The 12,352-nt window shown below is 56.3% G+C and overlaps 1 protein-coding gene across 6 annotated transcripts in view; it reads left to right on the top strand.

Annotated features, from left to right (window-relative positions):
* The window catches only part of STIM1 (stromal interaction molecule 1), a 68,521-nt gene extending 56,180 nt beyond the window's left edge, over positions 1-12,341 (top strand). Inside the window, exons 7-13 of one of the 6 annotated variants that reach the window (XM_083362381.1) lie at positions 2,709-2,886; positions 4,350-4,517; positions 5,157-5,257; positions 6,931-7,169; positions 8,183-8,263; positions 9,561-9,630; positions 11,360-12,341. In XM_083362381.1, the coding sequence (XP_083218507.1) occupies positions 2,709-2,886; positions 4,350-4,517; positions 5,157-5,257; positions 6,931-7,169; positions 8,183-8,263; positions 9,561-9,630; positions 11,360-11,852 (1,330 nt within the window). In that variant the 3' untranslated portion in view covers positions 11,853-12,341. Of the gene's footprint in view, positions 1-2,708; positions 2,887-4,349; positions 4,518-5,156; positions 5,258-6,930; positions 7,170-8,182; positions 8,264-9,560; positions 9,937-11,359 lie in introns of those variants that run through there. The other 5 variants (XM_083362379.1, XM_083362382.1, XM_083362380.1 and 2 more) reach the window with 5 other exon arrangements.
* The last annotated feature ends 11 nt before the right edge of the window (positions 12,342-12,352 follow it).

Here is a 12,352-nt window from a genome sequence, read left to right as displayed (position 1 = left end):
CCCTCAGCACTGAAGGCCCAGGCGGTGGAGGTCTCCAGACTCCTTTACCCCACTATGGAGGACCTGCCCTCTCCACCTTCATCAATGCCTGTTTTTTCTTGGTAGCGCCAAAGCGAGTCTCCAGGAGAAAACGGTTCTTCCTTGGCTGCAGAGGGGGTGTTTCTAGTAGCCGTAGTAGGGTGGTCGTGGATGCTCATCCCTGGAGGTTTTTTAAGAGGCTGGACAGCCCTTGGTCTGGAATGGTCTAGGCCAGGGGTAGGCAACCTTGGCTCTTTTAGGACTCGTGGACTTCAGCTCCCAGAATTCCTGAGCCAGCATGGGGGAAACTTTGGCCCCTTCATGACTTGGGGAGGGGAAAGGGAGAGGTTTCCAAGCTGAGTCATGCTGGCTCAGGAATTCTGGGAGTTAAAGTCCACGAGTCACGAAGGGGCCATAGTTCCCCCATGCTGGCTGAGGAATTTTGGGAGTTGAAGTCCACGAGTCACGAAGGGGTCACAGTTCCCCCATGCTGGCTGAGGAATTCTGGGAGTTGAAGTCCACGAGTCATGAGGGGGCCAAAGTTCCACCATGCTGGCTCAGGAATTCTGGGAGTTGAAGTCCACGAGTCATGAAGGGGCCAAGGTTGCCTATCCCAGGTCTAGGGTGTACTGTTTGAGCAGGGGGTTGGACTAGAAGACCTCCAAGGTCCCTGTTATTCCATTACTTTAATGCATTCACAAGCCCTATTCAAAAAACCCTTCTCTTTTCCTCTGTCTCCCAGTGGTAGGGAGTTCCACAGTCTGATTATGCCCTCCTTGAAGTGGGTTTTCTGGGGTTTCAACTTCTCCCTCTCACTTTCCGGCAGTTGTAAGATGGCAGAATCGAGCCTCAATCTCAATTCCGAAACAAAATCTGGATTAAACAGCCTGCTTGGTCTAGCGGATCCCAGTCCCTGCCCAGGTGCCGGCTTCCTTCTGCCCGCAGACCTTTTTCGGCCCAGCCAGTGGGATCCCTGTGAAGCCCCAGCCTCCATCAGGCGGCTGGACTGGGAGACCACCCGGAGATCTTTCCGATGTGCAACACTGCTCCCTCCTCGGCTGGGAGCAAAAATATTTCTTGGGCTCCGTAAATTGGCATTAAGTTGGCTGAAATCCATCTGGTCTCGCAGAGATGCCCAAACTGACAGTGGGAACATTGGTGTCTGTGTCTGTCTGTCTGTCTGTCTGTACAGGTGATCCGTACAGGTGACCAAAATTGACCCCAAAATTTCTGTTGCTAAGCAAGAGAGTTGTTAAGAGAGTTTGGTCTCATTTCATGACTTTTCTTGCCATGGTGGTTAAGTGAATCACTGCAGCTGCCAAGTTAGTAACATGGTCGTTAAGTGAATCTGGCTTCCCCATTGCTTGTCAGAAGGTCGCAAAAGGGGATCCCGTGGCCCCCACATACTGCAGCCATCATAAATACATGCCAGTCACCAAGCGCCCGGCTTTTTTGATCACGTGACCACAGGGAAAGCTGCTACGGTCATATATGTGGAGAACGGTCATAACTCCCTTTTTTCATTGAAACTTCAAACAGCCACTCAACCAGGGGTCTTCAAACTTGGTCCTTTTATGACTTGTGGACTTCAACTCCCAGAACTCCTCAGCCAGGCACACAGTCGGAGGAATTCTGGGAGTTGAAGTCCACAAGTCATCAAAGGACCAAGTTTTTCAAAAAAAACTCTGGACTTCAACTCCCAGAACTCTTCAGCCAGGCACACAGTCGGAGGAATTCTGGGAGTTGAAGTCCACAAGTCATCAAAGGACCAAGTTTTTCAAAAACCCCTGGACTTCAACTCCCAGAACTCTTCAGCCAGGCACACAGTCGGAGGAATTCTGGGAGTTGAAGTCCACAAGTCATCAAAGGACCAAGTTTTTCAAAAAAAAACTCTGGACTTCAACTCCCAGAACTCTTCAGCCAGGCACACAGTCGGAGGAATTCTGGGAGTTGAAGTCCACAAGTCATCAAAGGACCAAGTTTTTCAAAAAAAACTCTGGACTTCAACTCCCAGAACTCTTCAGCCAGGCACACAGTCGGAGGAATTCTGGGAGTTGAAGTCCACAAGTCATCAAAGGACCAAGTTTTTCAAAAACCCCTGGACTTCAACTCCCAGAACTCTTCAGCCAGGCACACAGTCGGAGGAATTCTGGGAGTTGAAGTCCACAAGTCATCAAAGGACCAAGTTTTTCAAAAAAACTCTGGACTTCAACTCCCAGAACTCTTCAGCCAGGCACACAGTCGGAGGAATTCTGGGAGTTGAAGTCCACCAGTCATCAAAGGGCCAGGTTTGAAGACCCCAGCCCTAAAGGTAGAAGAACTAGCTGTGGTAGAGTTAGACCCAGGGGTCTCCACCTGGGCCTCTTTGGCTGAAAGGATCGCCTTGCTTTCTTCTCCCTGGCGTCCCCGCCTGCCCCAGATCTCCGCCCCTCCCCATGAGGTTCTGTCCCCAGCTGGTGGTCGGGCCCCTCCGTGGGACCCTCCTGAAGCCGAAGGAAGGGGGTTCCGGAAGATCTGCAGAGGAATCCTGAGCCGGCCCTGCTTTGCCCTGGCTCTCCTCTGGGTCTCATCTCCAGCCCTCTTCAAGGCCTGCCCTCGGCCTTCCCTCCCGGCCGCGCTTGGCCCTGCTCTTCCTCGGCTGGGGCCTTCCTGCACCCGCCCCGGGGCTCATGCCCCCCACTCTTTCCCAGGCTGCAGAAGGCCCAGGAGGAGCACCGCACGGTGGAGGTGGAGAAGGTCTCCCTGGAGAAGAGGCTGCAGGATGAGATCAGCCTGGCCAAGCAGGAGGCGCATCGGCTCCGGGCGCTGCGCGAAGGGACGGAGAACGAGCTCAGCAGGCAGAAATACGCCGAGCAGGAGCTGGAGCAGGTACGTTCCCATGGGGGGGGGGCTACTAGGAACCTGGGGTCCTTGGCGCCCTCCGAGCTGGGTGCTTTCCTTGCAGAGGTTTCACGACCCAATGAAGGGATGTCATCCATGCTGCTGCTGCTTGTGGTGAGTGTGGTGGTGGTCATAGCCCTGAAGATGTTCTCTAGTTGGGTCGTGAAATGTCTGCAAGCAGCCAGGCTCCGAGGGCACCCAGGACCCCCCCCACCCCACCCCCAGGTCAGCCCTGAGCTCAGGAGATTCTCTTCTAGCGGTAGTAGGGGAAAATCTGTCCAGTCTGATGGAGTCACATCGTCATTAGACTCCTGCTCCTTCCTCCTCCTCCTCCTCCTCCTCCTCCTCCTCCCTGCTAACCCCCCTCCCTTCCAGCACTGATGATGTTCCCTAGTTGGGTTGTGAAATGTCTGCAAGGAAACCACCCAGCTCAGAGGGCACCCAGGACCCCACAGTCCTTCCTTCCTTCCTTCCTTCCTTCCTTCCTTCCTCCTCCTCCTCCTCCTCCTCCTCCTCCTCCTCCTCCTCCTCCTCCTCCTCCTCCTCCTCCTCCTCCTTCCAGCACTGATGATGTCTCCTAGTCTGCTCAAGATTGAAGGTGCTGGTTATGACCTATAAAGCCCTACATGGCATGGGTCCGGATTACCTACAGGAGCACCTGCGGCCGGCGTCAACTTCCCTCCGTCCAGTGTGCTCCCACAGAGAGGGCCTCCTCGGTGCCGTCGGTCAAAGAGTGTCGACTGGCGGCCCCCAGAGGGAGGGCCTTCTCTGTGGTAGCACCAGCCCTGTGGAACCGCTTGCCGGTTGAGCTCCGGATGGCTCACGACCTTCGCTCCTTCCGACGTGACCTAAAAACATATTTATTCGAACAAGCCGGCCTGGTCTGATGGGTTTAGGGGTATTTTAATATTATTGTATTAACTTATTGAATTGGGCTGTAGTATTTAATATTTTTTTAACTTTTGTATATTGTATTTTATTGTATTGCCCTGTACACCGCCCTGAGTCCTTCGGGAGAAGGGCGGTATAGAAATTAAATTATTATTATTATTATTATTATTATTATTATTATTATTATTATTATTATTATTATTATTATTATTATTATTATTATTATTATTATTATTATTATTATTGAAACGTCTGCAAGAAAACCGCCCAGCTCAGAGGGCACCCAGGGCAGTTCACACACTCTCTTCTCTTGGCACCTGACCTTCCTGCTTCTAGAAGTTTCTCCCTGTCTTGCCCCATGCAGGACTGGCCCTCGGCTGTCTGCAGCTCTGCCTGGCGCCTTGGACTCTCCCCGTGTTGCAAGGGGGAAAGTCAATATGGTATCCTGAGTGCTGCTGCTACTGCCATCTCTGGGGGGGATTGCCCAGGGGAGCCCCCACTCCCTGCCCTCTGATGGCCCTGGGGGGCCCTTGCGCTGATCCTCCCCCCTCCCCCCCCAGGTCCGCATGGCCCTCCGGAACGCCGAGAAGGAGCTGGAGTCGCACAGCAGCTGGGCGGCCCCCGACGCCCTCCAGAAGTGGCTCCAGCTGACCCACGAGGTGGAGGTGCAGTACTACAACATCAAGAAGCAGAACGCGGAGAAGCAGCTGCTCCTGGCCAAAGAGGGGGTGAGTGCCGGGGGCGCTCTTCAGGACCACCACCACCCCGCATCCCGCCTCAAGCAGCCACACACAGAGGGGGTCTGCAGCCTCCCTGGCCGCTTTACGACTCGTGGACTTCGACTCCCAGCATTCCTCGGCCAGCCGTGCTGGTCGTCCATGGCTGTCTGAGGAATTCTGGGAGTCGAAGTCCACAAGTCGTAAAGCGGCCAGGGAGGCTGGAGACCCCCGATGTATAGGTGGTCCTCAATTGAGAGGAGAATTTCTGTTGTTCACTGAGGCAGTCGTTCAGCGAGTCGCAACTGGTTTTATACCTTTTTTTGCTGTGGTGGTGAGTGGAATCTGATCGGCTCAGGGTGTCGAAATGGCGCCTGAAATAGAGCTCGGTGACCGGGATGGCTTGGTGGCGGAGGCCGTGGGGCGCAGGGGGTCTGCCTCTTGGGCCTCCGGAAGTTGTGGGCCCTCCGTCCCCAGAGGCCGGACGGGTCTCCTGCCTGAGCGGGGGGTAGGACTAGAAGACCTCTAAGGTCCCTTCCAGCTCCATTCTGAGGCAGAGTTCCCAGCAGATCCACGGGGGGCACGGGGGACGCTGGGCTGCACTTCTTGGGTCCTGACGTTGCCCGACGCTCTCTTCATTCCCTTCTTCAGGCCGAAAAAATCAAGAAGAAACGCAACACCCTGTTTGGCACCTTCCATGTGGCCCACAGCTCCTCCCTGGACGACGTGGATCACAAGATCTTGACGGCCAAGTGAGTCTGCGCTGCAGGTTGTCCCCCTCCCGGCAGCCTCGGTGGTGGTGGGGAGTCTGGAGAGGACCCCCCTCCCCTCCCCTCAGGCTGTGACCCACAAGGCAGCTGTGATGCTTGGAAGGAGGGAAGGGGAGACGGGGGGGGGCTCAAGGTTGCTCCGAGGGCCCCGCCCCCGTACAGGCACTCCTTGATTTAATCACCAAAATGGAGGCCAGAATATCCCTTGCTAAGCAGGGTAGTCATTAAGTAAGTCATGCCTGATTTTATGAAGTTTGCCACGGTCGCTAAGTGAGTCATTGTGATTGTTAAGTGAATCATGGGGTCATTAGGCGGATCTGGCTTCCCCCGTTGACTTTTCTTTGTGGGAAGCAGCCGGCGAGCTTGCCAACGTCCGTCACGTGACTCTGGGAGGCGGCCACCCTCTTAAATATTGGTAGTCCTCGGCTTACGACCACAGTCGGGCCCAACATTTCTGTTGCTTAAGTTGTTAAATGAGTTTTGCCAGATTTTATAACAGATCAATGTCCATGGGATGCTGCAACGGTCGTAAGTGTGAGGACTGGTCCCAAGTCACTTTTTCCAGTGTCCTTGTAACTTCAAACAGTCACTAAACGAATGCTTGTAAGTCGAGGGCAACCTGTAGTGTTGCCTGGGGGGGCAGGACCCCACGATGGTCATGCTGGCCGGCCTGGACTCTCCCCCCCTCCCCCCCGGTCCGGCCCTCATCTTGATCCCACTCTGCCCCCCCCCCCCCATACAAGGTACCTGAGATACAGGTAACTTTGTGGTGAACGTCTCATGATTGATGTTGATGGCTTTTATTTAGCATCCTGTGATGATCCCCGAGTGCTGAACCTTTTGGCTTATGACGATTCTGTTTTGATGGTTATGATCGTGATTTATCACTTGCTGTTTATATGTACACCGAGATCTTTTGCACCGGAGGGAAATTTCCTTGTGTGTCCAACTTGGCCAACAAAGAAATCAACGACTATATTCCATATTCTATTTCTATTTTTATCTCTGTTGTATATACTATATTATTCTATATTTCCATAGTCTCTGAAATTTCAGTTTAATGTACGTCGATAAGTGTATATTCAGTGACAATAAAGTTACTATTCTATTCTATTCTATTCTATTCTATTCTATTCTATTCTATTCTATTCTATTCTATTCTATTCTATTCTATTCTATTCTATTCTATTCTATTCTATTCTGTATTTCCATTCTGTAATTCTATTCTATTTCCATCTTTATTCTATTCTGTTCTATTCTATTCTATTCTATTCTATTCTATTCTATTTATTCTATTCTATTCTATTCTATTCTATTCTATTATTTCCATTCCATATTCTATTCTATTCTATTCTATTCTATTCTATTCTATTCTATTCTATTCTATTCTATTCTATTCTATTCTATTCTATTCTATTCTATTCTGTATTTCCATTCTGTAATTCTATTCTATTCTATTCCATTCCATTCCATTCCATTCCATTCCATTCCATTCCATTCTATTCTATTCTATTCTATTCTATTCTATTCTATTCTATTCTATTCTATTCTATTCTATTCTATTCTTCCATGCCATCTTTATTCTATTCTATTCTCTATTCCACTCCACCCTCGTTCTCTCCCTCTCTCTGCGGTCCCCTTACTCTCCTCTCCAGGCAGGCGCTGAGCGAGGTGACGGCCGCCTTGCGGGAGCGGCTGCACCGCTGGCAGCAGATTGAGCTGCTCTGCGGCTTCCAGATCGTCAGCAACCCCGGCATTCCCACGCTGGTGACGGCCCTCAACATCGACCCCACCTGGATAGGGCCCCCCCCGAGGGGCAACCCCTCCCACTTCATCATGACGGATGATGTGGACGACCTGGACGAAGAGATGATCTCCCCCATGTCCATGCAGTGTAGGTGGAGGCGGGAAGGCCCCCGCTGGGGACAGGCGGGCCTCGGTTTCCCCTTGGCAGGGACTGCCCCCCCCCCCTTTGGGTCACTTCTCCTGGACCCGCCCCCCCTCCCCCCCCCGAGGAGGCAGTCACACACACACCGCCGGTCCGTCCCCGTCTTCAGTAGAGGAGGCCTCAGAAGGTTTATGGGTAATCCTCAACTTACGACCGCAAATGAGCCCAAAATTTCCATGGCTAAGCGAGACAGTTGCTCAGTGAATTTTGCCCCATTTTATGACCTTTCCTGCCACGGTCGTTAAGTGAATCGCCACAATTGTTAAGTTAGTGACACGATTGTTAAGTGAATCTGTCTTCTCCATTGACTTTGCTGGTCACAAAAGGGGATCCAGTGACCCTGCGACAGTCATAAGTGTGAACCGGTTGCCAAGCTCCTGCATTTTGACCATGTGACCATGGAGATGCTGCAACGGTTGTTAAGTGTAAAAAAAAAAAAAAGGTCATACGTCAGTTTTCTTAGTGATATTGTAACTTCGAACAACCACTAAGTGAGCTGTTGTAAGCCGAGGACTGCAAGCAGCAGATGAGCAGTCCTCAGCTCCCTTGTGCTTAATCCCAGCAGTGCCTCTGGGCATCCACAAAGTGCTTTTCTCAGTACCCAGTTCAGTTGGGCACCTGCAATAAGATGCAGAGGGGAGTGGGCTGCAGGTTTGGAGGTCTCGGGGTACAGGTGAGGTTGGGCGCCCTGAGTTGAGCCCCCCCCCGGCTCTTTGGGTCTGTCCTGGGGGGTGGGAAGGGCCCCTCCCCAGAAAGAAGCCAAGAGGGCGGAGAGGACGTCCTCACTGAGGTCCTGAGCTCGGAAGGGCCCACATTCCCACGAGGGTCTGGGCTTGGGGGGGAGCAGGAAGGCCCAGGCAGAGACCCCCGTGGAGGGGGATCTGGTTGCTGAGCCCCGAACCGCCGATGCCAATGACGCTTTCTCTCTCCTCGCCACCCGCCCTCCTCGCTAACGCCAGACGTCGCCTCGCTTTTCGGGCACAAGTACGGTGGCCGCTCGTCTCTCTGCTCGGAGGACCCGTCCGTCTGGAAGTGCCCCGGTTTGAGCCTTGTTGTCTCGGATTCGCTTTCACCCACCGGACTAAACTCTGCCGGCCGATGCAGCCGAGACCCTCTGCCTGCCCCACCCCCGGGGGCTTCTCCTTTCTAGCCTAGCCACTAATCCTCACCCCCTCTGCCCTCGCCGCTTCTCTCTCTGCTAACCCCCTCCGGAGGGCAGCGCCCGTGGGAAAGGAGAACCGCCGGTGGGCAGAAGCCCTGAGAGCGAGGCAAAGGGCCGGGCTGGGGCAGGACGGGCGGGTGGGGAGGGGGCAGGGGTCTTCCCAAGAGAGGCGGCCCTGTTTGCTTGGCTTCTTTCGCCAGGATAAGGCAGGCAGAGAACGTGGTCGCACACACGCACACACACACCCTTCTGGGTTTTCTTGCCTTTAGAGCAGGGGTTTCCAAACTTGGCAACTTTTTAAGACTTGTGGACTTCAACTCCCAGAATTCCCCAGCTCCAACCCACTCTGGGGTGCCCAGGCCAGTCTTATCTCCGCAGGGATGATGTTCTAAAAGGAAGGAGCCCCCACGGAGAAGGCCCTTCTTGTTCTTGTCAGGTGGACCTCCTTAAAGAGGAGGGACCCCTGACGTCTCCTGCCTCCCTGCCCAGGCGGGTCAGGTGGAGGAAACTGGGGAAAGATGGTCCTTCAAACGACAGGAAGGGAGCCGCCACGGAGAAGGCCCTCCTTCCTGGTCCCGCCAGATGGACCTCCTTCGTGGAGCCCTTCATTGCCAGCACCTTTTTCCACTCCGAAATATCCCCTTTTCCAGGAAAGGGGTGCAGGAGGGCCCCGAGACTTTGCCCACCCCTGAGACCAGCATTGGGAGGGGCGCTCCGAAGGAAGAGGGCTGGGCGGAGTGGGGGGAGATGGGGCCGAAGGGATCTCCCAGCCGGCTGCTTCCTGGTTCTTCGCTTCCCAGCAGGGCCCTGATTCTTCCTCGTGTCTTTGGTGCAGCGGGGAACCCTTCGGGCCCAGCCAGCAGCCCGGAGCCCTTCCCTGGGCACCGTGGGGCAGGGGCCAGTCACTGACGGGCAGCTGGGTGGCAGACTTGGGTGCTTCGGCCAGGATTTGGAAAAGCTCACTTCGCCCTCCCTTGGCTGGCTGCATCACTGGGAGAAGAAACAGGGAGGGCTCGGGGGGGGGGAGGAAAGCCAGAGAGCCTCTGCCCCATCCCATCCTCCCTCCCTCCCTCCCTCCCTCCCTCCCAGCAAGAGAGGTGAAGGCAGCCCCCGAGGGACAACCGCTGCCGTCCGGGGCGCCTCTGCCTCCCTCACTGGGCCTTCTCTCCTTCCAGCTCCTGTCTTGCCAAGCAGCCTCCTTCGCCAGCGCCTGGTGGATCCCCAGCATTCCTTGGGATCGCAGAGGTTGGTAGAGGGTCACCCGCAGGCCCCCAGCCAGGGGGAATCGGGATCGCTGGTGCATTACCTGCCCGGCAGGGTCACTCTGCGCCGAATGCCCAGTCTCACCAGCGGCAGCAGCATCGACGTCCCGGGAGCTCCTCCGTCCTCCTCCTCGGCCGGCCACGGAGCGCCCCCCGCTCCCGCCTGCCACGGGCTGCCCATCCTGTACCACCACACCACCTCCTCCTACTTCCTGCAGATGGACGCTCTGCCCAACCTGCCCCCTCCCGACGAAACCTCGGGGACGCAGAGCGAGGCGGAGAGCTTGGGGTACCGTCCTGCCTGCTCGGCCTCGGCACCCGCTCCCTCGCCTAACCTCTGGCTTGCTGTTGGCAGCCGCTGCACGGGGCGTGGTGCCCGCTGTGACTTCCCGTGAAACCCACTAACCGCACCGTGAGCTCTCTCGACCCGGGGTTGGAGGAGTGTGGCTGCGTTTGCTGTGCTCGAAGCTCCGGGCGGCTGCCGTGCACCGGCTTCTGCTGGGTCTGCTCGCCTGGGCCAACTGCCCGGCAGGGACGGCAATCGCACTTAGATTTACATGCCGTCCTGCAGTGCTGGAGTGTACTCTCTCTACGACAGCGGCAGCCTTATTTGTACACAGGTAGTCCTCGACTTACAACAGTTCATTTAGTAACTCTTCAAAGTTGCAACGGTACTGAAAAAAGTGAGTCGTGGCTGTTTTTCACATTTACAACCGTTGCAGCGTCCCCAGGGTCAGGCGATCAAAATTCGCTCTGGGCAACCGACCCGTAATTTATGACGGTCTCAGTCCTGGGGTGGGGTTTCATGTGATTCCCCCTTTTATGACCTTTTGACAAGCAAAACTTAATGGGGAAGCCAGATTGAATTAATCACTGTGTTATCAACTTAACAACTCCAGTGATTCGCTGAACAACGGTGGCAAGAAAGGTCGTAAAGTGAGGCAAACCCCACTTAACTGTCTTGCTTAGCGACAGGAATTTTAGGCACAACTGTAGTCGTGAGTCGAGGACTACCTGCCTTGTCCCCAACAATCTGGGTCTTCATTTTACTGAGTTGGGAAGGAGGGAAGGCCGGGTCAGGCTGGAACTCCTGGCTGTGGGCAGAGGCAGCCTGCAATGCTGCACTCCCACCACTGGGCCACCAGGGATGCTGGGAGGAGCTCCTCTGGCCCCCCGGAGGGCAAGGCGGGGCAAGGAGCCCCCTACCCCACCCCACACCTTGGCTCCCATCTGCTGGGGAGGGGCAAGAGCCCCTTCCGGAGACTCTCCAGTGGCCCTCCCTCTCGTTGGACCCCGAGGGGGCTGCAAATGGCTGCAGCGTTCTCTGCCTGGGTTGCATCCCCCTCCCCCTCCGAAGAGGGAAACACCCCTCCCCTCCCAGGACTTGGAGTGGGATTCCTTTACTGGGTCTGGAAGAATTGTGGGACCCCACCCCCATGCCACCTGGGTGGAGGAAAGGCAGCCGGCCCTGCCCATCCCCAGCCACCCGCCTCTGCGCATCAGCCTTCCGGGGAGGGGGGTGTCTTTGAGGGTGGCGTGGGGAAAACTGCTTGCAGACCCAGAGGCAGTCTAGCCCCCCCCCCAACTAGGAAGGAACTGGGGAGGGGGGCTTGGAAGGCAGCCGCTTCCAGCTGCCACTGCATGCGAGGGCATGGGTTAGGGTCCTTCCAGGCCCACCGACTCACCTCTTCTCATCTGCCCCCCCCTCCCAGGGACCTGCTCCGCTCGGATTCGGACTCCTCCATCCCGCACCTGAGTGACCACCCGCGGGCGGCCGTTTCCATGCCCAAGTTGCGTGCCGGCCTGCTGAACAAGCCGGCCGAGGAACAGCAGTACCAAACGGAGCCCGGCGAGGGGGAGAGCCCGCTGACGATGAAGAAGGTGCCGGTGCTCAACCACCACGGGGGCCTGGAGAAGGCTGCCAGCCTGGGGGAGCTGGGCCTGGTGGGGGCCCGTTCGGGGGACTCCTCTCGGTCACAGAGCCCCAGCTCCACCGAGCCCGACACCCCCTCGCCATCCACCAACGGCCGCACCGCACTCTCCCTCCTGTCTGGCAAGGCGAACAGCCGCATCCCACACCTGGCGGGCAAGAAGGCGGGGGGCACGGCAGGTGAGGAGGACAGTGGCTCCACCGGCGAGGAGACCGACTCGGGGCCCGGGAAGAAGAAGTTCCCGCTTAAGATCTTCAAGAAGCCCCGGAAGTAGCCGGCGGACGCGGAAGGACCCGGCAAGCTGCCCTGTGCTGTCCCCCACCGGAGCACATCCGCCCCACGGCGACACAGAGACGCTCTCTGCTGGGGGGGGCCTCCTGGGGCCAGAGTGCCCTGCTTGGCTGCGCATGGCTTGCACCCGCTGCCTCCCTTCTGCCCGCCGCCCTCCTCCGTGCGGCTGGAGCAGGGTCACCTCGACGGGCGCCCCTGGACCGCAGCCGTCCCTCCGGAGCAGAACCAAAGCTTTGCGGCTCTCATGGCTGGTGGGCGCAGCCGGGTGGAGGACGGCGACGCTTCGGGCTCCCGGCTGCCTCCTGGAGCAGCCGGAGTGGCCGTGCGGGAGCCCCCCTCGCTGCGTCTCAGGGCAAGGAGGAAGGCGGCTGCAGGGGGCTGCCCAGGCAGGGGGGGGCAGCTCTTTGGGCCAGCCAGCTGCTTTTCGTAAAACTGTTTTGAATCTAATAAAGCATGTAGACTATTTTAATAAGTTCGACCGTG

Source organism: Vipera ursinii, assembly GCF_947247035.1.
Source record: "Vipera ursinii genome assembly, chromosome: 4".
Classification (NCBI taxonomy): domain Eukaryota; kingdom Metazoa; phylum Chordata; class Lepidosauria; order Squamata; family Viperidae; genus Vipera; species Vipera ursinii.
The sequence above is the reverse complement of the archived record's forward strand: the minus strand, read 5'-3'. Positions and strand labels throughout refer to the sequence as shown.